This window comes from Oncorhynchus tshawytscha, linkage group LG22 (genome assembly GCF_018296145.1).
Source record: "Oncorhynchus tshawytscha isolate Ot180627B linkage group LG22, Otsh_v2.0, whole genome shotgun sequence".
NCBI classification, from domain to species: domain Eukaryota; kingdom Metazoa; phylum Chordata; class Actinopteri; order Salmoniformes; family Salmonidae; genus Oncorhynchus; species Oncorhynchus tshawytscha.
The window spans coordinates 24,453,543-24,476,775 of NC_056450.1; the positions used below are offsets into that span (position 1 = coordinate 24,453,543).

General features: G+C 43.1%; 1 protein-coding gene across 1 annotated transcript in view; it reads left to right on the plus strand.

Annotated features, from left to right (window-relative positions):
* LOC112222155 (acid-sensing ion channel 1) overlaps positions 1-23,233 on the plus strand; it is an 88,063-nt gene that overhangs the window by 5,902 nt on the left and 58,928 nt on the right. Inside the window, exon 2 of the mRNA XM_024384801.2 lies at positions 5,084-5,279. Coding sequence (XP_024240569.1) covers positions 5,084-5,279 — 196 coding nt within the window. The remainder of the gene's footprint in view (positions 1-5,083; positions 5,280-23,233) is intronic.

A 23,233-nucleotide genomic window follows, 5' to 3' on the forward strand; every position in this document is an offset into this window, starting at 1 on the left:
AGTTGACATTATGCTGCTATGTAGTCTTGTTGGGCAGCAGGCAAACATTATGGTCAGATTTAGCTGGCCTCTCAGCTGCTCTATTAAAAGATGAACTCCCATGGATAATGTTGTGTGAGTGGGATGACTCTCCCTTCCCACTGTGACTCACGCGCAATTATTCTGTGAGTAGATGGAATGAGGACAAGCACACACACGTGTTGCCGCTCTCTCACACACTCATGCACACACAAACGCAAGCACACACACACACACAAATACAAACATGGGTATATACATGTACAGTACATTCTACACCCAGAGTTCAGTAGGCTACACAACACAAAATAAACATGTGTGAGGGCACTAGGTACACATGATTTATAGACTTGTGGACAAACATGCACACAAACATGTTTTCTATGTGAGTTGTTTATATGTTTTATAAGTAACAAAGTACATTTTATAAGTGGACGTTGTGTGAGAAAGCTTTTCATCAAAGCTAGTCTTTCCAGCCAGACTTGCAGCTGAGGCAGCTAGTGCAACACTTCTAGTAGAGTATGGCTCATGATCAAGCTAGATCAAGGTTACTACAGCTTAGTCCTTGGTAAAGGTAATAGAAAGACAGTTTGAGTTGGGAGAATTCGCTTTATATTAATAAACCAAAACTAAAGAGATTCACAATCAATGTATTTTATGTAAGGTCACTGTGTGCTTGTGTCTAAAAACCTCTCAACAATAATTTCTTGTTATGCCATTTCCATACATTCACATCTTATTCTTAAGAGCTCAAGTCTGCTCAAACTGATTGTCAAGCTTTCAAATATATATTTTTAATGGGAATCAAATCACATTGTATTTGTCACATGCTTCGTAAACAACAGGTGTAGACTAACAGTGAAATGCTTACTTACTGGCTCTTCCCAACAATGTAGAGAAACAAATAGAAATAATAGAAAAATAATTACACAATGAGAAACAATAACTTGGCTATATACACAGGGTTCCAGTACAGAGTCGGTGTGCAGGGGTATGAGGTAATTGAGGTAGATACAGTATGGATACTGAACAAAAATATTAACACAACATTTAAAGGGTTCATCCCATGTTTTTAATGAGCTGCAATAAAAAAATCTAAAAATTATCCATATGCACAAAAAACGTATTTCTCTCAAATTTAGTTCAAAATGTGTTTGCATCCCTGTTAGTGAGCATTTCTCCTTTGCCAAGATAATCCATTCGCCAGAAGGGTGTGGTATATCAAGAAGCTGATTAAACAGCATACAATGTCTTGCAAAATTATTCATCCCCCTTGGTGTTTTTTCTCATTTGTTGCATTACAACCTGTAATTTAAATAGATTTTTATTTGGGTTTCATGAAATGGACATACACAAAATAGTCCAAATTGGTGAAGTGAAATTAAAAAACAACTTGTTTCTAAAAATGTTTTTTTTTTTAAACAGAAAAGTGGTGCATGCATATGTATTCACCCCCATTGCTATGAAGCCCCTAAATAAGATCTGGTGCAACCAATTACCATCAGAAGCCACATAATTAGTTAAATAAAGCCCACCTGTGTGCAATCTAAGTGTAACATGATCTCAGAATATATACACCTGTTCTGAAAGGCCCCAAAGTCTGAAACACCACTAAGCAAGTGGCACCATGAAGACCAAGGAGCTCTCCAAACAGGTCAGGGACAAAGTTGTGGAGAAGTACAGATCAGGGTTGGGTTATAAAAAAATATCTGAAACGAAGCACCATTAAATCCATCATTAAAAAATGGAAAGAATATGGCACCACAACAAACCTGCTAAGATAGGGCCGCCCACCAAAACTCACGGACCAGGCAAGGAGGGCATTAATCAGAGAGGCAACAAAGAGACCAAAAATAACCCTGAATGAGCTGCAAAGCTCCAGAGCGGGGATTGTAGTATCTGTCCATAGGACCACTTTAAGCCGTACACTTCACAGAGCTGGGCTTTATGGAAGAGTGGCCTGAAAAAAGCCATTGCTTAAAGAAAATAATAAGCAAACACGTTTGGTGTTCGCCAAAAGGCATGTGGGAGACTTCCCAAACAAATGGATGAAGGTACTCTGGTTAGATGAGACTAAAATTTAGATTTTTTTGCCATCAAGGAAAACGCTATGTCTGGCGCAAACCCAACACCTCTCATCACCCCGAGAACCTCATCCCCACAGTGAAGCATGGTGGTGGCAGCATCATGCAGTGGGGATGTTTTTCATCAGCAGGGACTGAGAAACTGGTCAGAATTGAAGGAATGATGGATGGCGCTAAATACAGAGAAATTCTTGAGGGAAACCTGTTTCAGACTTCCAGAGATTTGAGACTGGGACGGAGGTTCACCTTCCAGCAGGACAATGACCCTAAGCATACTGCTAAAGCAACATTTGAGCGGTTTAATGGGAAACATTTAAATGTCTTGGAATAGCCTAGTCAAATCCCAGACCTCAATCCAATTGAGAATCTGTGGTATGCCTTAAAGATTGCTGTACACCAGTGGAACCCATCCATCTTGAAGGAGCTGGAGCAGTTTTGCCTTGAAGAATGGGCAAAAATCCCAGTGGCTAGATGTGCCAAGATCATAGAAACATACCCCAAGAGACTTGCAGCTGTAATTGCAGTGAAAGGTGGCTCTACAAAGTATTCCCTTGGGGGAGGGGGGGTGAATTGTTATGCATGCTCAAGTTTTATGTTTTTTTGTGATATTTCTTGTTTGTTTCACAAGAAAAAATATTTTGCATCTTCAAAGTGGTAGGCATATTGTGTAAATCAAATGATACAAACCCCCCAAAATCTATTTTAATTCCAGGTTGTAAGGCAACAAATTAGGAAAAATGCCAAGGGGGGTGAATACTTTCACAAGCCACTGTAATCTTTACACAGATGCCCCTTGGGCTGGAGACAATAAAAGGCCACTCTAAATTGTGCAGTATTGTCACACAACACAATGCCACAGATGTCTCAAGGTTTGAGGGAGCATCCAGTTGGCATGCTGGCTGCAGGAATGACCACCAGAACAGTTGCTAGAGAATTTTACGTTAATTTCACTACCATAAGCCACCTCCAACGTTGTTTTAGAGAATTTGTCAGTACGTCCAACCGGCCTCACAACTACAGACGTGTAACCACGCCAGCCCAGGACCTCCACATCCGGCTTCTTCACCTGCGGGATTGTCTGAGACCAGCCACCCTGACAGCTGATGAAACTGAGGAGTATTTATGTTGGTAATAAAGCTCTTTTGTGGAGAAAAACTCATTCTGATTGGCCTGGCTCCCTAGTGGGTGGGCCCATGCCTCCCCAGGCCCACCTATGGCTACGCCCCTGCCCAGTCATGTGAAATCCATAGATGAGGGCCTAATTTCTTTATTTCAATTGACTGATTTCGTTAAATGTTACTGTAACTCTGTAAAATCATTGAAATTGTTGCTTTAATATCTTTGTTCAGTATACTGTACATATACAGCGTGTTCAGAAAGTATTCAGATCTCTTGACTTTTTCCACATTTTACATTACAGCCTTATTCTAAAATTGATTAAATAGTTTTCCTCCTCATCAATCTACACACAATACCCTATAAAGACAAATCAAAGTCAGGTTTTTACCATTTTTTTGCAAATGTAAAAAACCCACAAAAAAAAACAGAAATACCTTATTTACATAAGTATTCAGACCCTTTCCTATGAGACTCGGTCAATGCAGATAGTTAAATAGTTAACCAATAGCTACCCGGACTAGCTATTTAGCAGTCTTGTGGCTTCGAGGTAGAAGCGGTTCACGGTCCTGTTGGTTCCACTCTTGCTGCATTGGCACCGCTTGCTGTGCGGTAGCAGAGAGAACCGTTTATGACTTGGGCGGATGGATTTTAGGGTCTTCCTTTGACACCGCCTGGTATAGTGATCTTGGATGGCAGGGAGCTCGGCCCCAGTGATGTACTGGGCCTTCCGCACTAACCTCTGTATCGCCTTGCAGTCAGATACCAAGCAGTTGCCATAAAAAGGGATAATTAAGCCAGTCAAGATGCTCTCAATGGTGCAGGTGTAGAACTTTTTGAGGATCTGAGGGTCCATGCGTAAACTTTTCAGCTTCCTGAGGTGGAAGAGTCGTTGTCGCGCCTTCTTTACATCTGTGTTGGTGTGTGTGGACCATGATAATTCCTTAGTGATGTGGACACCTAGGAACTTGAAGCTCTTGACTCGCTCCACTACAGCCCTGTCGATGTGGATGGAGGCGTACTCTGCCCTCCGTTTTCTGTAATCCACAATCAGCTTGTTTGTCTTGTTGATGTTAAGGGAGAGGTTGTTGTCCTAGCACCACACTGGCAGGTTATTGACCTCCTCCCTATAGGCTGTCTCATCGTCATCGTGATCAGGCCTACCACCTTCGTGTCATCAGCAAACTTAATCATGGTGTTGTCGTCATGCGAGGCCACACAGTCGTGGGTGAACAGGGGGTACAGTGGGAGACTAATCACGCAGCCCTGAGGGGCCCCGTGTTGAGGGTCAGCGTGGCGGATGTGTTGTTGCCTACCCTCAGCATCTTTGGCAGACCACTAAGAAGTCCAGGATCCAGTTACAGAGGGAGGTGTTTAGTTCCAGAGTCCTGAGCTTGTTGATCAGCTTTATGGGCACTAGGATGTTGAACACTGAGCTATGGTCAATCAACAGCGTTCTCCTCTTGTACAGATGGGAGAGGGCAGTGTGGAGTGCAATAGAGATTGCATCATCTGTGTATCTGTTGGGGCGGTATGCGAATTGGAGTGGGTCCAGGGTGTCTGGGATGATGGTGTTGATGTGAGCCATGACCAGCTTTTCAAAGCATTTCATGGCTACAGACAGATTACCTTGGCATTCTTGGGCACAGGGACTATGGTAGTCTGCTTGAAGGTATTAAAGAGTAGGGAGAGGAATAGCAGGAAAAAGGGAATGAATCTACCTCTGTTTGAATATGCTGAAATTGAACATTTGTGACTAGACTAATAAAACTCCCTCTTTTGGACTCCTTCCTTCTCGCTTTCTTTATGTCTTTCTCTCTCCTTTTTTTCTCTCTCTCTCCTTCACTCTCTCTCTCGGTCTCTAGGTATGAGATCAGGGACACCCATTTGGTGGAGGAAAGTGTTCTGGAGACCCTGAAGGTCAAAGCTGACTTCCACAACTTCAAGCCCCGTCCCTTCAACATGCGTGAGTTCTACGACCGCACAGGACATGACATCAAGGAAATACTGCTGGCGTGTCACTTCCGGGGGGCCGAGTGCAGAGCCGAGGACTTCCAAGTGGTAAGTTACATGAAGACCTCAGATCATCTTTCAAGAAAATAGTTTTATGCACCAAAGAGAGGAAAAACAGAATCTGCTATTACTGTATCTCCCAAAAATGGTATAATACAGTATGTGAATCTCCATTCTGCCTCCCGAGTCTGTTCCTCGTGTGTTTGACTGCACCTCAAAGTCAAAATTGACCTATTTCACAATTAATTAATTAAATGTATTGCTTTAATGAGCGTGGTGGCCCTACTGTGCTTTGTGACTCAACCAAGCATGAATGCCCTCTTTTGCTCTCTCACCATGCCCACAGATGCTGTTTGAGAGGTCTGGCAACAAACAGAATCCCTTTTTTGTAATGTGATTGTTAATTCCTTCAAGCAGCGTTTGTACTGTAGAGTGTGGCTGGCACGGCATACTGTGTGGCGCTATCCTCAGAGACATGGTGTTCAAAGATGCATGTGGGAAGTGGATGTGGAATATGTGGTAGAGAGGGGATGAAAGATGCATGTTGAAGGGAGACATTACATAGAGTTGTGGGATACTGTATGTAATGGATGGTATATGTGGGTGGCACCATAAACATTTGTTCTGTATTTACTGCAGCTCGCTACTGCTACTTCAACATAAGGTTTTACTTTGATTTGAAATCTCCCACTGGGTTACAGTCTCCTCGCCATAAACCTGCTGCGTTGGCTGATGATAGATCCTCTACCAGTTGCCAAAAGTCTCTCAGGCATCTTCCATTCATTTTCAGTCTTGGAGAGTACACTGCCTTTATGCTCTGCCCACTGCCCCATTGTTTAGTTTCTATAAAATTGTTATTGTCTTGGACACAGTGTGATATCCCACCAGAAGACAGTTATAGAGGAGAGAGAGAAAAAGAGAGCTACAGTAGTTTTGCTATAATGATGATTGACAGAGCATATCAAGTGCCTTATAGCAGCTGTGGCAAGGAATATTTTGTCATTATACTGCACACTATTAATTCATATTTGACATTTTCACTAATATGAAATGAACTGTGTACTTTCCTAATCATGGCTTACAACACGTAAGTGGTCTAGAGAGGTTGTGATATATATTATGCGATATTAATTTATCATATATAATCTTTGCTCATACACTGGCATGCACAGTTTCACAACTGTCTTGTTGGGTGTATGTACACTGAGTGTACAAAACATTAGGAACACCTGCTCTTTCCATGACATAGACTGACCTGGTGAATCCAGGTGAAAGCTATGATCCCTTATTGATGTCACTTGTTAAATCCACTTCAATCAGTGTAGATGAACGGGAGGAGACAGGTTAAATAATTATTTTTTTAAACCTTGAGACAATTGAGACATGGATTGTGTATGTGTGCCATTCAGAGGGTTAATGGGCAAGACAAAATATTTATGTGCCTTTGAACAGGGTATGGTAGTAGGGGCCAGGCTCACCATTTGAGTGTGCCAAGAACAGCAACGCTGCTGGGTTTTTCACACCCCTACGAATTGAGGCTGTTCTGAAGGCAAAAGGGGGTGCAACTCAAAATTAGGAAGGTGTTCCTAATGTTTGTACGCACATTGTATTTCAAAAGTTAGATAAGTTTGCATCACAAGTACCCAAGGCTCAAAGTAACCTTTTGATTTTTGATTTAAGAGACAATTTTAAGAACAGCGTGTTTTTTTAAAGTCTTTTCTCTTTAATACATCTTTAAAATTAAAAGCCCTGGCAGGCCGACACTGTCCTGTTCCACTCCCCTCCTGTCTTCGCAGCACTCCTCAGAGAGAGTGGGAGAGAGAGAGAGCGAGAGAGAGAGAGAGAGTGTGAGCGAGTGAGAGGAAGAGAGAAGGAGAGCGTGCGAGAGAGACATTTCTCTCCCCTTTAAAGACTGGCGTGGCTCTCAGGAAATTGCATCTGGACAATTAGGGTTGCAAAGGGAGGGTATACTACCACTAAACTACCATAATTTAGGTTTCTTTCAAGGATTTTATGTAACCTATCACAAGACATCTAGTGGCCCTTTTGGGTACTTTAGATGATCACAGGTGTCTGTAATAATCTCTGGCCCTCTGTGTGGCCTTATCACATGTACAATATAAGAAATAATGAAATAAGATGATCTAAAATCAAATCAAATATAATGACAAAGCTCCGACCCAACTTTGCCATGCATCCACTATAATTTCTTATGATCTAAAAAAAACTTTGAACATCAGATCTGTAAACTACCAGAATTTAGGTATCTTTCAAGGATTTTATGTAATCTATCACAAGACATCTAGTGGCCCTTATATTAACTGTGTGACTTGATCTCTAGTCGTGCTCAATTGTTCTGTCACTTCTTGTATCGTGAGCGCCATTAAATCAAACAAGCATTTATTAAGAATCTCGCAGATCAACTTCGCCCAAATCTCCACCATGCTTGAAAATATGAAAAGTCGTACTAAGTGATGTGTTTCCACAAACATTTCACTTTGTATTCAGGATAAAAAGTTCATTTCTTTGTCACATTTTTTACAGTTTTACTTTAGTGTCTTATTGCAAACAGGATTTATGTTTTGGAATATTTGTATTCTGTACAGGCTTCCTTCTTTCCACTCTGACATTTAGGTTAGTATTGTAGAGTAACTACAATGTTGTTGATCCAGTTTCCTCAGTTTTCTCCTATCACAGCAATTCAACTCTGTAACTGTTTTAAAATCCCCATTGGCCTCATTGTGAAATCCCTGAGCGTTTTCCTTCCTCTCCAGCAACTGAGTTAGGAAGGACGCCTGTATCGTTGTCATGACTGGGTGTATTGATACACCATCCGAAGCGCAATTGATAACTTCTCCATGCTCTAAGGGAAATTCAGTGTCTGTTTTTGTTTATTTTCACCCATCTACCAATAGGTGCCCTTCTTTGCGAGGCTTTGGAAAACCTCCCTGGTCTTCGTGGGTGAATCTGTGCTTGAAATTCCCTTTTCAACTGAGGGACCTTACATATAATTGTATGTGTGGGGCACAGAGATGGGGTAGTCATTCAAAAATAATGTTAAGCACTATTATTGCACACATTTCCTCCGACCATTCTCCGACCATTTCCTGGTTGCTAAAATTCTTATAGTTTGCCTAATTTCAGTTTATGTGACAAAACAAAACTTAAGAACGGGAAGCATAGAAATAGCACACATAGAACAGATCTACTGCTTCTTAGACTTGCTTTCAATAAGCATGACAGATCTATAACTCACATTTCTATCTGAATTCGGTCAGTTTGCCCAAAAAGTTACATCTTGCATCTTTAAGTGGAGATCTCTCAACAATCATTCTCATGATAGCACTTTGGTAATAGCCAGTGGTCACTAACCTTTTCTGAGTCAAGAACACTTTCGCAGTCAAAAAGCAAGCTTTGATCTACTGCTCAGATGTTCTTTTTTTTTTTTACATTAACCTCACACAAACATTTTTGTAGGAATGAGGTTTGGGCAGTAGGCCTAATACATTATCACAGCATATTGGCTATTTGATTGGGCTGCCAATATTGTTAATCAGACCATATTATATTGAAAAACTCGAGCTTTGATAACAACATAGATCAGTTGGTTTAGCACTTGTGAGGCACTGTGGAGCATGAATTGAAATAATTAGCTTTTTAGTTAACTGGACTGATGGTACCTGCATCTGGTGGTCAACAAAATCAAATCAAATCAAATGTATTTGTCACATACAGATGGTTAGCATATGTTAATGCGAGTGTAGCGAAATGCTGGTGCTTCTAGTTCTGACAATGCAGTAATAACCAACGAGTAATCTAACCTAACAATTCCAAGACTACTACCTTAAGTGTAAAGTGATAAAGAATATGTACATAAAGATATATGAATGCGTGATGGTACAGAACGGCATAGGCAAGATGCAGTAGATGGTATCTAGTACAGTATATACATATGAGATGAGTAATGTAGGGTATGTAAACAAAGTGGCATAGTTTAATGTGGCTAGTGATACATGTATTACATAAATATGCAGTAGATTATATAGAGTACAGTACATACATATACATATGAGATGAGTAATGTAGGGTATGTAAACATTATATTAAGTAGCATTGTTTAAAGTGGCCAGTGATATATTTTACATCAATTTCCATCAATTCCCATTATTAAAGTGTCTGGAGTTGAGTCAGTGTGTTGGCAGCAGCCACTCAATGTTAGTGGTGGCTGTTTAACAGTCTGATGGCCTTGAGATAGAAGCTGTTTTTCAGTCTCTCGGTCCATGCTTTGATGCACCTGTACTGACCTCGCCTTCTGGATGATAGCGGGGTGAACAGGCAGTGGCTCGGGTGGTTGTTGTCCTTGATGATCTTTATGGCCTTCCTGTGACATCGGGTGGTGTAGGTGTCCTGGAGGGCAGATAGTTTGCCCCCGGTGATGCATTGTGCAGACCTCACTACCCTCTGGAGAGCCTTACGGTTGTGGGCGGAGCAGTTGCCGTACCAGGCGGTGATACAGCCCGACAAGATGCTCTCGATTGTGCATCTGTAGAAGTTTGTGAGTGCTTTTGGTGACAAGCCGAATTTCTTCAGCCTCCTGAGGTTGAAGAGGCGCTGCTGCGCGTTCTTCACAACGCTGTCTGTGTGGGTGGACCAATTGAGTTTGTCCGTGATGTGTACACCGAGGAACTTAAAACTTACTACCCTCTCCACTACTGTCCCTTCGATGTGGATAGGGGGGTGCTCCCTCTGCTGTTTCCTGAAGTCCACAATCATCTCCTTTGTTTTGTCGACGTTGAGTGTGAGGTTATTTTCCTGACACCACACTCCGAGGGCCCTCACCTCCTCCCTGTAGGCCGTCTCATCGTTGTTGGTAATCAAGCCAACCACTGTAGTGTCGTCCGCAAACTTGATGATTGAGTTGGAGACGTGCATGGCCACGCAGTCGTGGGTGAACAGGGAGTACAGGAGAGGGCTCAGAACGCACCCTTGTGGGGCCCCAGTGTTGAGGATCAGCGGGGTGGAGATGTTGTTACCTACCCTCACCACCTGGGGGCGGCCCGTCAGGAAGTCCAGTACCCAGGGTCTCGAGCTTGATGACGCGTTTAGAGGGTACTATGGTGTTAAATGCTGAGCTGTAGTCGATGAACAGCATTCTCACATAGGTATTCCTCTTGTCCAGATGGGTTAGGGCAGTGTGCAGTGTGGTTGAGATTGCATCGTCTGTGGGCCTATTTGGGCGGTAAGCAAATTGGAGTGGGTCTAGGGTGTCAGGTAGGGTGGAGGTGATATGGTCCTTGACTAGTCTCTCAAAGCACTTCATGATGACGGAAGTGAGTGCTACGGGGCGGTAGTCGTTTAGTTCAGTTACCTTAGCTTTCTTGGGAACAGGGACAATGGTGGCCCTCTTGAAGCATGTGGGAACAGCAGGATAAGGATTGATTGAATATGTCCGTAAACACACCAGCCAGCTGGTCTGCGCATGCTCTGAGGACTCGGCTGGGGATGCCGCCTGGGCCTGCAACGAGGTCAAATCATGACGTCAGTGATCTTCAGGTTGAGAAGTCGGAGCTCTAGAAAGATGTCTTAGTTTCCGACTTGGAATTCCAAGTTGTATGACGTACAAAACTATTTTTCCCAACCGCCTCTCACGGTCCCTGCTCTCTCCGTCCTTTCCTCCGGTGAGACTGACCAGAGAGAGGGGACACCGTCTTCCACCTGCTCTCTCCTTCCTTTTCTCCGGTGTGACTGACCAGAGAGAGGGGACACCGTCTTCCACCGGATGGTGAACCTCGAGTCGCACCGCATCTGCCTCATGCACAAATTCATGTTGTTCCTATGACCAGAGGAAGTTAAATATTTCATAATATTAAAATCGACACAACGAGCTGCTAATAATAATAAAACGCAGGGCTATCGATACTTGGCTACTCATTCATTGCAGCTGCAGCCCGAGCGGAAGTACGGAGAAGCGCGTTTTGTAATAGTGTTGAATAAAAACAGTGACAGTGCTGAATATAAACTTAAACATGAACTCACTCACAAATACAGCAGGTCTTTGCTGTATTCATTGATGGTCTCTCTGTGGTCATTTAAAAGTTATTAAATCTTACATAGGCTAGTAGCCATTTAAACTTGGCTGTGGCCAGGGTCATGGAAGCTCTGTAGCCACGGTGATTTGAGCTATTCGATTGGGCAGCGCAGTAGGTGCACTCTATTTAGTCACAGATTTGCCAGTCTGCCGGGTAGGCGGAGTTTATCTCATGGGAACACTTTGCTTACCCGGTGCGCAGGACTTTTAAATCAAGTGCACCTACCGGCAACAGCTCAACATGATTTTTAAAAAGGAGCGCAATCCTTTATCGTTCGTTGGCTTTTCTACAGAAATATTTGGTGATCGACTAGGAATGCCTTGCGATCGACCGGTTGGCGACCACTGCTGTAGATAGATCAATTCTCCAGTAGGTGCTGCCCAGCCTAGTGTTTTGTTCTGATAGTGGAAGATCTGACGTTGTTTTAAAGGTACAAATCCAACAGATTCTATACAAGGTTTGTCTTGTTGAAATTTGTTTACCATGATGACATAATCCTGTGGTTGAAATTTCACCCTCAAAACAACAGTTTACGTTAATGTATTTTCCACGTAGATTCCACGTCACAATACGTTGACAAAATACATTGAACCAACGTTGATTCAACCAGATTCTGCACAGGGGGTTGAGGTCAGGTGATATTTTATCATCTCATTATACAATTATTACGCTAGTTGTGTAAGATGCTATCGAGGATGAGTTTGATGAGATTTTGCCTTGGACAATAATTGTGAATTATTTATTCCATTATGATATGCCAATCACTGGGATGGAGATGATATATTGCAGAAAGTGCCTGGGGAGATGGATGCTTGTAGCCTACATTTTAACAACCAATCCAATGACGTGGAATAGTGGCAGGCCCAATTGTATCTGATTAAAAACTGACTGGTGTTGACCAGGAAAAAGTACCACTCATTTAATTAAAAGATTAGAAAATCATCCTTCCTAGATAGTTATTATGATAACGAACTCATTCTTAGACTATTGATTTATTTGAAGGGTTATCTTCAAAGCAATAGCCCTATGTACATGTCAATTTAAGGAGATAAATTACTTTCCTCTCGATATGCACGGAGTACTTTTTGAATCATTCACTTTTGGCTGATTTGCATTATTCATGTCGGTACCCAAACATACCCCCTGGGTGTAAGTGAGGTTATTAAGACATAATGATAGTGCACTACTGCGAGAAGCAACTTGGAAACATATTTGCCTGAGATATTCATATCCACAATCAAAGTGTTTTGAGAAAGAGTGTAAATTGCGGAGTGATTTCCAAATGAATAAGCATAAATGATAAAGAGGCAGCAATTACAGTCATTGAGTGAATCCTCCACCCTTCCTGGCTGTCAATGACTGAGGGTTGAAGGGAATGATCATGGATAATTGGCCTCTTAAACATGGCCGTGGGACAAAGAGATGGAGCTGGTTCAAAAAGCCTCTCAATTGAACTGAAGGAGAGAATTGAAAGGAGTGAGAGAGCGAGGTGGAGAGAGACAGAGCGACTGATAGAATGTAGAGTGAGAGCAGGATCAGAGAGAGTGAGGGAGCGAGGTGGAGAGAGACAGAGAGACAGAGAGAATGTAGAGTGAGAGCAGGATCAGAGAGAGCGAGAAAGAGGTGGAGAGAGACAGAGAGACTGAGAGAGAATGTAGTGAGAGCAGGATCAGAGAGAGCGAGAGAGAGATGTGGAGAGAGACAGAGAGATAGAGCAAATGAGAGAGAATGTAGAGTGAGAGCAGGATCAGAGAGAGCGAGAGAGAGAGAGGTGGAGAGAGAGCGAGACAGAGCGACTGATAGAATGTAGAGTGAGAGCAGGATCAGAGAGAGAGAGAAACTGAGAGAGAGAGACATAGAGAGAGATACAGTAAGAGAAAGGGTGAGAAAGCATCCTACTCTGGGGAGCTCTGCCTCATGCTCTGCTGGTCGGCCCCTCTCTCTTGTTTGTCAAAAGCAGGCTTTGACAAGTCTACCCAGGGAACCAAGATTAAAGTTTAAATTTGTATTAGTCGTATGTACAGGATACACAAGGTATACACCATCCAACGAAATGCTCACTTGCAGCATCCTTATTTGCTGGAACCAGGCACAGCAGCTCTGTTAGGTTACTGTGTGCTTCTTCTGAGCTCTCTGCTAAACTCTGTGCCATGACAGCTGTCCTATTACTTCGTCTGACCACACTGTCTGTCTGTCATGTCGATGCTGGCAACAACCTTTTCCTTGAGAAGTTTTTCGGTGATAGACAAATGCAAAGCAACAAATCGTTAGCTTTCTCACAAAAACAAAAGTTGATCTTTGCTGTGGAAATGATGGAGTCCATCTAAATCATCTTGGCTCCTGGACTCTGTCCACACATTTCAAGGCTGCTTTGAAACAATGACTGGTAAATGATCCAAGACCAGCTCAGTTATTAATCCCTACCATTGTGACAATGAGTCGTCATAATGCTGCATCAAATGTACATGATCTTAGGGGCATTGTCAAACACAATGTAAGTCATTTAATTTATGTACCCCTAATTGCACCGAATACATCTGTTTGGAGCCAATAACTTGCTTGTAACAGATGACATTCATATTCTCTAAAACTCACTTAGATAATAGCTTTGATGATACAGTGGTACCAATACATGATTATAACATCTACCGAAAAGACAGAAATACCAACAGAGGCAGTGTTGCGGTCTATATTCAGAACCACATTCCTGTAAAGATGAGAGACGATCTAATGTTAAATACTGTTGAAGTAATATGGCTACAGGTTCATCTGCCTCACCTAAAGCCCATTCTGGTGGGAAGCTGATATAGACCACCAAGTGCTAACAGTCAGTATCTGGATAACGTGTGAAATGCTTGATAATGTATATGATATCAACAGACAAGTATATTTTCTGGATGATTTAAATATTGACTGGCTATCATCAAGCTGCCCACTCAGGAAAAAACTTCAAACTGTAACCAGTGCCTGCAACCTGGATCAGGTTGTCAGTCAACCTACCAGGGTAGTTACAAACAGCACAGGAATTAAATCATCAACATGCATTGATCACATCTTTACTAATGCTGCAGATATTTGCTTTAAAGCAGTATCCAAATCCATAGGATATTTTGATCACAATATAATAGCCATATCTAGGAAAACCAAAGTCCCAACGCCTGGCCTAATATAGTGTATAAGAATGTCATACACTAGGTTTTGTAATGATTCATATGTTGATGATGTAAAGAATATTTGCTGGTGTGTGTTTTGTAATGAGGAGCAACCAGACGCTGCACTTGACACATTTATGAAACAACCTATTCCAGTTACTAATAAGCACAGACCCATTGAGAAAATGACTGTAAAACTGTTAAATCCCTTTGGATTGATGAGGAATTGAAAAATTGTATGGTTGAGAGGGATGAGGCAAAATGTATGGCTATTAAGTCTGGGAGCCCAACTGATTGGCAAATGTACTGCAAATTAAGAAATCATGTGACTAAGCTAAATATAAATAAAAATAAACTACACTATGAAACAAAGATAAATAATATAAAGAATGATAGTAAAAAGCTTTGGGGCACCTTAAATGAACATTTTGGGGAAAAAGCCAACTCGGCTCCATCATTCATTGAATCAGATGGCTCATTCATCACAAAACCCTCTGATATTGCAAACTACTTTAATTACTTTTTCATTGGCAGATAAGCAAACTTAGGGATGACATGCCAGCAACAAACGCTAACACTACACATAGAAGTATATCGGACCAAATTATGAAAGACAAGAATTGTACTTTTGAATTCCGTGAAGTCAGTGTGGAAGAGGTGAAAAAATTATTGTTGTCTATCAACAATGACAAGCCACCGGGGTCTGACAATCGGGATGGAAAATTACTGAGGATAATAGCAGACGATATTGCTATTTGCCACATCTTAAATTTAAGCCTACTAGAAAGCGTGTGCCCTCAGGCCTGGAGGGAAGCTAAAGTCATTCCACTACCCAAGAATAGTAAAAACCCCTTTACTGGCTCAAATAGCCTACCAATCAGCCTGTTACCAACCCTTAGTAAACTTCTTGGAAAAAACTGTGTTTGGCCAGATACAATGCTATGTCACAGTAAACAAATTGACAACAGAATTGCAGCATGCTTATAGGGAAGGACACTCAACAAGCACAGCACTTACATAAATGACTTATGATAGCTAATATAGCTAATATCTGTGTTTTGTTTACCTCTGAATCAGAAGACTGACTATACCGGCACACTTTACAGTGACAAAACAAGGGTTATGACACATTTTTTCATCAAGATAGCTAATATGAATAATATACATGTCAAGACATGCCACAAGAGGTCTCTTCACAGTCCCCCAAGTCCAGAACAGACTATGGGAGGCACACAATACTAAATAGAGCCATGACTACATGGAACTCTATTCCACATCAAGTTACTCATGCCAGCAGTCAAATTAGATTTTTAAAAAACAGATAAAAAAACACCTTATGGAACAGCGGGGATTGTGAAGCAACACAAACATTGGCACAGACACATGTAAACGCACACAATAACATATGCACTATACATACACATGGATTTAGTACTGTAGATATGTGGTAGTGGTGGAGTAGGGTACAGAGGGCACACAGTGTGTTGTGAAATCTGTGAATGTATTGTAATGTTTTTAAAATTGTATAAACTGCCTTAATTTTGCTGGAACCCAGGAAGAGGCTTTGGCAGCAGCTAATGGGGATCTATAATAAATACAAATACAAACTAAAATGTGCTGTTGCCTGTTACATCATCAAATCCCATCTTAATTGGGGGGAAACAAAAGCACTGTGTGAAATCTATTAATAATTAACAAAACTAAGTCAGACTTAACTCATGCTTTGTGACGTGTTGAAGAGAAGCTGTGAGACTGTGAGGGCATCATGCACCCCCGACACACATCAGACTGAGGGCATCATGCACCCCGACACACATCAGACTCAGGGCATCATGCACCCCGACACACATCAGACTGAGGGCATCATGCACCCCCGACACACATCAGACTGAGGGCATCATGCACCCCGACACACATCAGACTGAGGGCATCATGCACCCCGACACACATCAGACTGAGGGCATCATGCACCCCGACACACATCAGACTGAGGGCATCATGCACCCCGACACACATCAGACTGAGGGCATCATGCACCCCGACACACATTAGACTGAGGGCATCATGCACCCCGACACACATCAGACTGAGGGCATCATGCACCCCGACACACATCAGACTGAGGGCATCATGCACCCCTGACACACATCAGACTGAGGGCATCATGCACCCCCGACACACATCAGACTGAGGGCATCATGCACCCCCGACACACATCAGACTGAGGGCATCATGCACCCCGACACACATCAGACTGAGGGCATCATGCACCCCCGACACACATCAGACTGAGGGCATCATGCACCCCCGACACACATCAGACTGAGGGCATCATGCACCCCGACACACATCAGACTGAGGGCATCATGCACCCCGACACACATTAGACTGAGGGCATCATGCACCCCGACACACATCAGACTGAGGGCATCATGCACCCCGACACACATCAGACTGAGGGCATCATGCACCCCTGACACACATCAGACTGAGGGCATCATGCACCCCCGACACACATCAGACTGAGGGCATCATGCACCCCGACACACATCAGACTGAGGGCATCATGCACCCCCGACACACATCAGACTGAGGGCATCATGCACCCCGACACACATCAGACTGAGGGCATCATGCACCCCTGACACACATCAGACTGAGGGCATCATGCACCCCGACACACATCAGACTGAGGGCATCATGCACCCCGACACACATCAGACTGAGGGCATCATGCACACCGACACACATCAGACTGAGGGCATCATGCACCCCCAACACACATCAGACTGAGGGCATCATGCACCTCGACACACATCAGAGGGCATCATGCACCCCGACACACATCAGACTGAGGGCATCATGCACCCCCGACACACATCAGATCCTCTCTATTCAATCCAATGTAGCTTGGCTAAAGTGGTGTTTCTTTTTACAGCCATCTGTTCGAGGAAACCCTTCAGCCCTAGCCTGAACCTCCCTAAAATAATAACCTGGGATGAATGTAGGTGAATAGGGATCTCTTTTAGGTTTGTCTCTCGTGACAGCCTTAGCTAATTTTGTTCTGGGTGCCTAGATTACCCTTAGGTTGACAACAGAGAAACATTTTTAAGATAGAGACTAGAGGAACCAGACTAGAGAATGAGCCCCTCCTCCCACTGGCAAGTCGAACAAGAAGCCCCAGGCACTGCATTCCCCACGAGCTGCTCTGTTCTGTTGTGTTCACACCCAGTGACACATCATCACCAGGCAGGGTCAGAGACCTCCTGGGCATCAGGACCCTGTCACAACTCCTCACACTCAGGCCCTCGAGCGATGTTTATCCCTCCATTCTCCCTCTCTATTTTTCTCTTCTTTTTTTCTCTAAACAATGTTTCCTCATCCCTCCATTTCGACCACTGCATTGTGCATCCCCTTCACATCACCCCCATGGGCATGACAATTCTCATTATCTTTTCATGCTGCGCTCTCTATATCCTCCGCCCTTTTCCCTCCTTCTCGCCTTCCCCTGGCATCCCTCTTTATCCCTTGTTTCCGTGCACCAGGTTTTCTAAAAAAGATGTCTTGCCCAACAGAGGTGAGGTGGACATTTTAGGAGCATGTGAAATCACTTAAGGGGCAGCGCTGAAGGTGATCCCTTATGCCTTTGTGATGAGGCATGCATGCTTTACCAAATGAATTTCATTCCCTCTGCTGAATACAGTGTATTTAGTGCTGACCATCTCAGAAGTTTGATCGATGGTGAAGATTTGTCTAAAACAGTGGATGAATACTCATAAAGCTTATGAAGGAAAGTAATGAAGTAATGCTATAGGCTAGCCAAAGTCCAGATGTCAGCACTGAGCCAGCCAAATAGACCAGGAAAGTGGAGGTGATGGGAGAGTGCATGTAATTGTATGTTTACATATGCTGACAGGCACACACACACACACACACACACACACACACACACACACACACACACAGGCATTTGCATGCGCATGCAAGCAGACACAGACACAGACACAGGCACAAACACACACTTGCACACATACACACTCACGCTCACACTCGCACACACACACACACACACACACACACACACACACACACACACACACACACACGCACACACACAGGCATATGCATGCGCATGCAAGCACACACAGACACAGGCACAAACACACTTGCACACATACACACTCACGCACACACTCGCACACTCACACACCTTCATGACTCAAACCGACCAAGAGGGACAAGAGGAACTGACCCAATATTTTTGATTTGATTTGCTTTTCTAATTCTTCATAAAATACAGCAAAACAGATTATAGGCGGCATAGAAAACACATCCAAGGAAGTGCAGAAGTTTAAACTGTATGAAGGCATTTCTCTAACATTGATTCTAAGCTTACCCTTTCATGTCTTAGCACAGTCTGATAACCCTATCCAAACCCCTCATTGAAACTGGCCTCCAGATGATAGATCAGTGGTGTTGCTCAAACATGCTCTATTTGCCCAGACCTGAGAGAGAGCGAGGGAGAGAGAGAGAGAGCGAGGGGAGAGAGAGAGCGAGGGAGAGAGAGAGGGAAAAGTGCTCTTTATGAATACATTTCAGACGTGGTAGAAAAACAGTGTGTCTGAAAATAGCTCTGTGCTGGCTGCACGAATCTGCTCTGCGCATGGTTTATTTATCCTGAGGATTAGTGCAGGTGACTGGATGGCTGGCTTTCTGTGCTGTGTGTGTTTGATGTAGGTTGGCATGGGCCTCTCTGAATCAGACCCCTTTGATGCTCCTCTGAGGGACAGGCAGAGACAGGAGAGGGGAGCTCTGGTGGTGGAATATAAACTGGACTGGACCTTCCTGTCCCCAAATGTCAGACAAGGGACCGACCTGTAAAACAGTAATTGCGGGAGAGAGGGAGGGACAGAGGGTTGTAGATCATTGGGTTGAGGAAGGATAATGGGGCGGGTGCTGCAGGTTCTGGTTTATTTAATATACAGTAGAAGTAATGTACTGTAACCACAGCAGGAGGCTTTGAAGTCCATGAGTATTCATTCCATCTTCAGAACGTCCTTTGGCAAGGTCGGACATACGGACAACTCAGTATTAACCTCATGCACTGTGTGTTTGTGTGTATTTGAGTGGCCAGGTATGTAAATCTCAAATAAAATCGTCTGTAACATTTGTCATTGTCAAAGACTGCTTAAACTGTGTATTTAAATGTTTGGCATCATATCTTAACATAAACTCCTATGAAGACCCTCTGTGTCGAGGGACGGGGGGACGGGGGGGGACAAGGGAAGGGGAGAAGGTGAACAGATTGTCAAAGTGAGAGTAGAGAGAGAGGCTGTAGGCAGTGGAAGTGTTTGGACATGATGCTGATCTAAAAACACAAGGACACAGGGATGAGGGGAAAGAAACAATCATTACTGTAGCTGTTGAGAAGGTTGAAGAGAAACTAAAAGGAAATATGTAATACACAGTAAGTGTTGAGAGAAAGGAGGAGGCTAGTTGGAGAGAGGCAGAAGGCACATGCAGGGACAGAGTAGAGGGATGTAGACTATAGGATTGGACCAGGGGACAGAGTAGAGGGATGTAGACTAGAGGATTGGACCAGGGGACAGAGTAGATGGATGTAGACTAGAGGATTGGATCAGGGGACAGAGTAGAGGAATGTAGACTAGAGGATTGGACCAGGGGACAGAGTAGAGGGATGTAGACTAGAGGATTGGACCAGGGGACAGAGTAAAGGGATGTAGACTAGAGGATTGGACCAGGGGACAGAGTAGAGGGATGTAGACTAGAGGATTGGACCAGGGGACAGAGTAGAGGAATGTAGACTATAGGATTGGACCAGGGGACTTAGCTAGTACTGTAGGCCCTTGTTGACCAAGTCATCCATATTCCATACACACATTACACAGTACTCAGACCCAAGATCCACAGTCCTATGTAGCAGGATGCAGTGACATTCTGTCACTATTGTCTGGGGAATGGAGCGCTGAGGCCCTGGAGGCTGATTAGTATTTCCTCAATGCTCCTTTGCAGTTTATGTGAGCCTCAGACTGGCATTTCCTCCCCCGTCGCTGAACTATTAATTAACCACCTACGGTTCCCTCTTGGCCTGGAGGGCTGGGTTTCAGGATCATTTATTATGTTTTACTTTTTTTTAAAGTTTCTGTGGTGTGTGATGAATAACAGTTTGTGTGCAAGGGAAACAGTTGAGCGGCTCTTAGGATGGGGCGGAAAGGAAGCAGTTGTTATCGAGATTTATGCGCCTTCATCCTCCAGGTATTGATTAGGAACCAAGTGGAATTAAGTGTGTGTGTGTGTGTGTGTGTAAGCATCTACTTTTGTGCACGTACAGTGCATTCGGAAAGTATTCAGACCCCGTCCCATTTTGTTACGTTATAGCCTTATTCTGACATGTATTAAATAAAACATATTCCTCATCAATCTACACAAATTACCCCATAATGACAAAGCGAAAGCAGGTTTTTAGAAAACAGAAATACCTTATTTGCATAAGTATTCAGACCCTTTGCTATGAGACTCGAAATTGAGCTCAGGTGCATCCTGTTTCCATTGATCATCTTTGAGATGTTTTTACAACTTAATTAGAGTCTTCCTGTGGTAAATTCAATTGATTGGGCATGATTTGGAAAGGCACACAACTGTCTATATGAGGTCCCACAGTTGATAGTGAGATCAAAGGAATTGTCTGTTTTTCAGCGGCAGGAACTGGGAGACTAGTCAGGATCGAGGGCAAGATGAATGAGCAAAGTACAGAGAGATCCTTTATGAAAACCTGCTCAGGACCTCAGACTGGGGCGAAGGTTCACCTTCCAACAGGACAACGACCCTAAGCACACAGCCAAGACAACGCAGGAGTGACTTCGGGACAAGTCTCTGAATGCCCTTGAGTGGCCCAGCCAGAGCCCGAACTTGAACCCGGTCAAACATCTCTGGAGAGACCTGAAAATAGCTGTGCAGCGATGCTTCCCATCCAACCTGACAGCGCTTGAGAGGATCAGCAGAGAAGAATGGGAGATACTCCCCAAGTACAGGTGTGCCAAGTAAAGGTCGGCCGATTAATCGGAATGGCCGATTAATTAGGGCCGATTTCAAGTTTTCATAACAATCGGAAATCGGTATTTTTGGGCACCGATTTGGCCGATTTTATTTTATTATTATTTTATTTTTTGCTACATCTTTATTTAACTAGGCAAGTCATTTAAGAACACATTCTTATTTTCAATGACGACCTAGAAATGATGGGTTAACTGCCTTGTTCAGGGGCAGAACGACAGAGTTTTACCTTGTCAGCTCGGGGATTCAATCTTGCAACCTTACTGATAACTAGTCCAACACTCTAACCACCTGCTTTACATTGCACTCCACGAGGAGCCTGAGTGTTACGTGAATGCAGTAAGAAGCCAAGGTAAGTTGCTAGCTAGCATTAAACTTATCTTATAAAAAACAATCAATCAATCATAATCACTCGTTAACTACACATGGTTGATGATATTACTAGTTTATCTAGCGTGTCCTGCGTTGCATATAATCGATGCGGTGCGCATTCGCGAAAAAGGACTGTTGTTGCTCCAATGTTTACCTAACCATAAACATCAATGCCTTTCTTAAAATCAATACACATGTATATATTTTTAAACCTGCATATTTAGTTAATATTGCCTGCTAACATGAATTTCTTTTAACTAGGGAAAATGTGTCACTTCTCTTGCAACAGTTTGGGCCGCCTGGCTCATGCGAACTGTGTGAAGACTATTTCTTCCTAACAAAGACAGCCAACTTTGCCAAACGGGGGATGATTTAACATCTGTACATCTGCACGACTGTACCTAACCATAAACATCAATGCCTTTCTTAAAATCAATACACAGAAGTATATATTTTTAAACCTGCATATTTAGCTAAAAGAAATCCAGGTTAGCAGGCAATATTAACCAGGTGAAATTGTGTCACTTCTCTTGCATTCATTGCATGCAGAGTCAGGGTATATGCAACCGTTTGGGCCGCCTGGCTCGTTGCGAACTAATTTGCCAAAATTGTACATAATTATGACATAACATTGAAGGTTGTGCATTGTAACAGGAATATTTAGACTTATGGATGCCACCAGTAAGGAACGGTTCCGTATTTCACTGAAAGAATAAAAGTTTTGTTTTCGAGATGATAGTTTCCGGATTCAACCATATTAATGACCTAATGCTTGTATTTCTGTGTGTTATTATGTTATAATTAAGTCTATGATTTGATAGAGCAGTCTGACTGAGCGATGGTAGGCACCAGCAGGCTCGTAAGCATTCATTCAAACAGCACTTTCGTGTGTTTTGCCAGCAGCTCTTCGCAATGCTTCAAGCATTGTGCTGTTTATGACTTCAAGCCTATCAAGTCCCGTGATTAGGCTGGTGTAACCGATGTGAAATGGCTAGTTAGTTAGCGGGGTGTGTGCGCTAATAGCGTTTCAAATGTCACTCGCTCTGAGACTTGGAGTAGTTGTTCCCCTTGCAGATGGGTAACGATGCTTTGAGGGTGGCTGTTGTCGATGTGTTCCTGGTTTGAGCCCAGGTAGGAGCGAGGAGAGGGACGGAAGCTATACTGTTACACTGGCAATACTATAGTGCCTATAAGAACATCCAATAATCAAAGCTATATGAAATACAAATCGTATAGAGAGAAATAGTCCTATAATTCCTATAATAACTACAACCTAAAACTTCTTACCTGGGAATATTGAAGACTCATGTTAAAA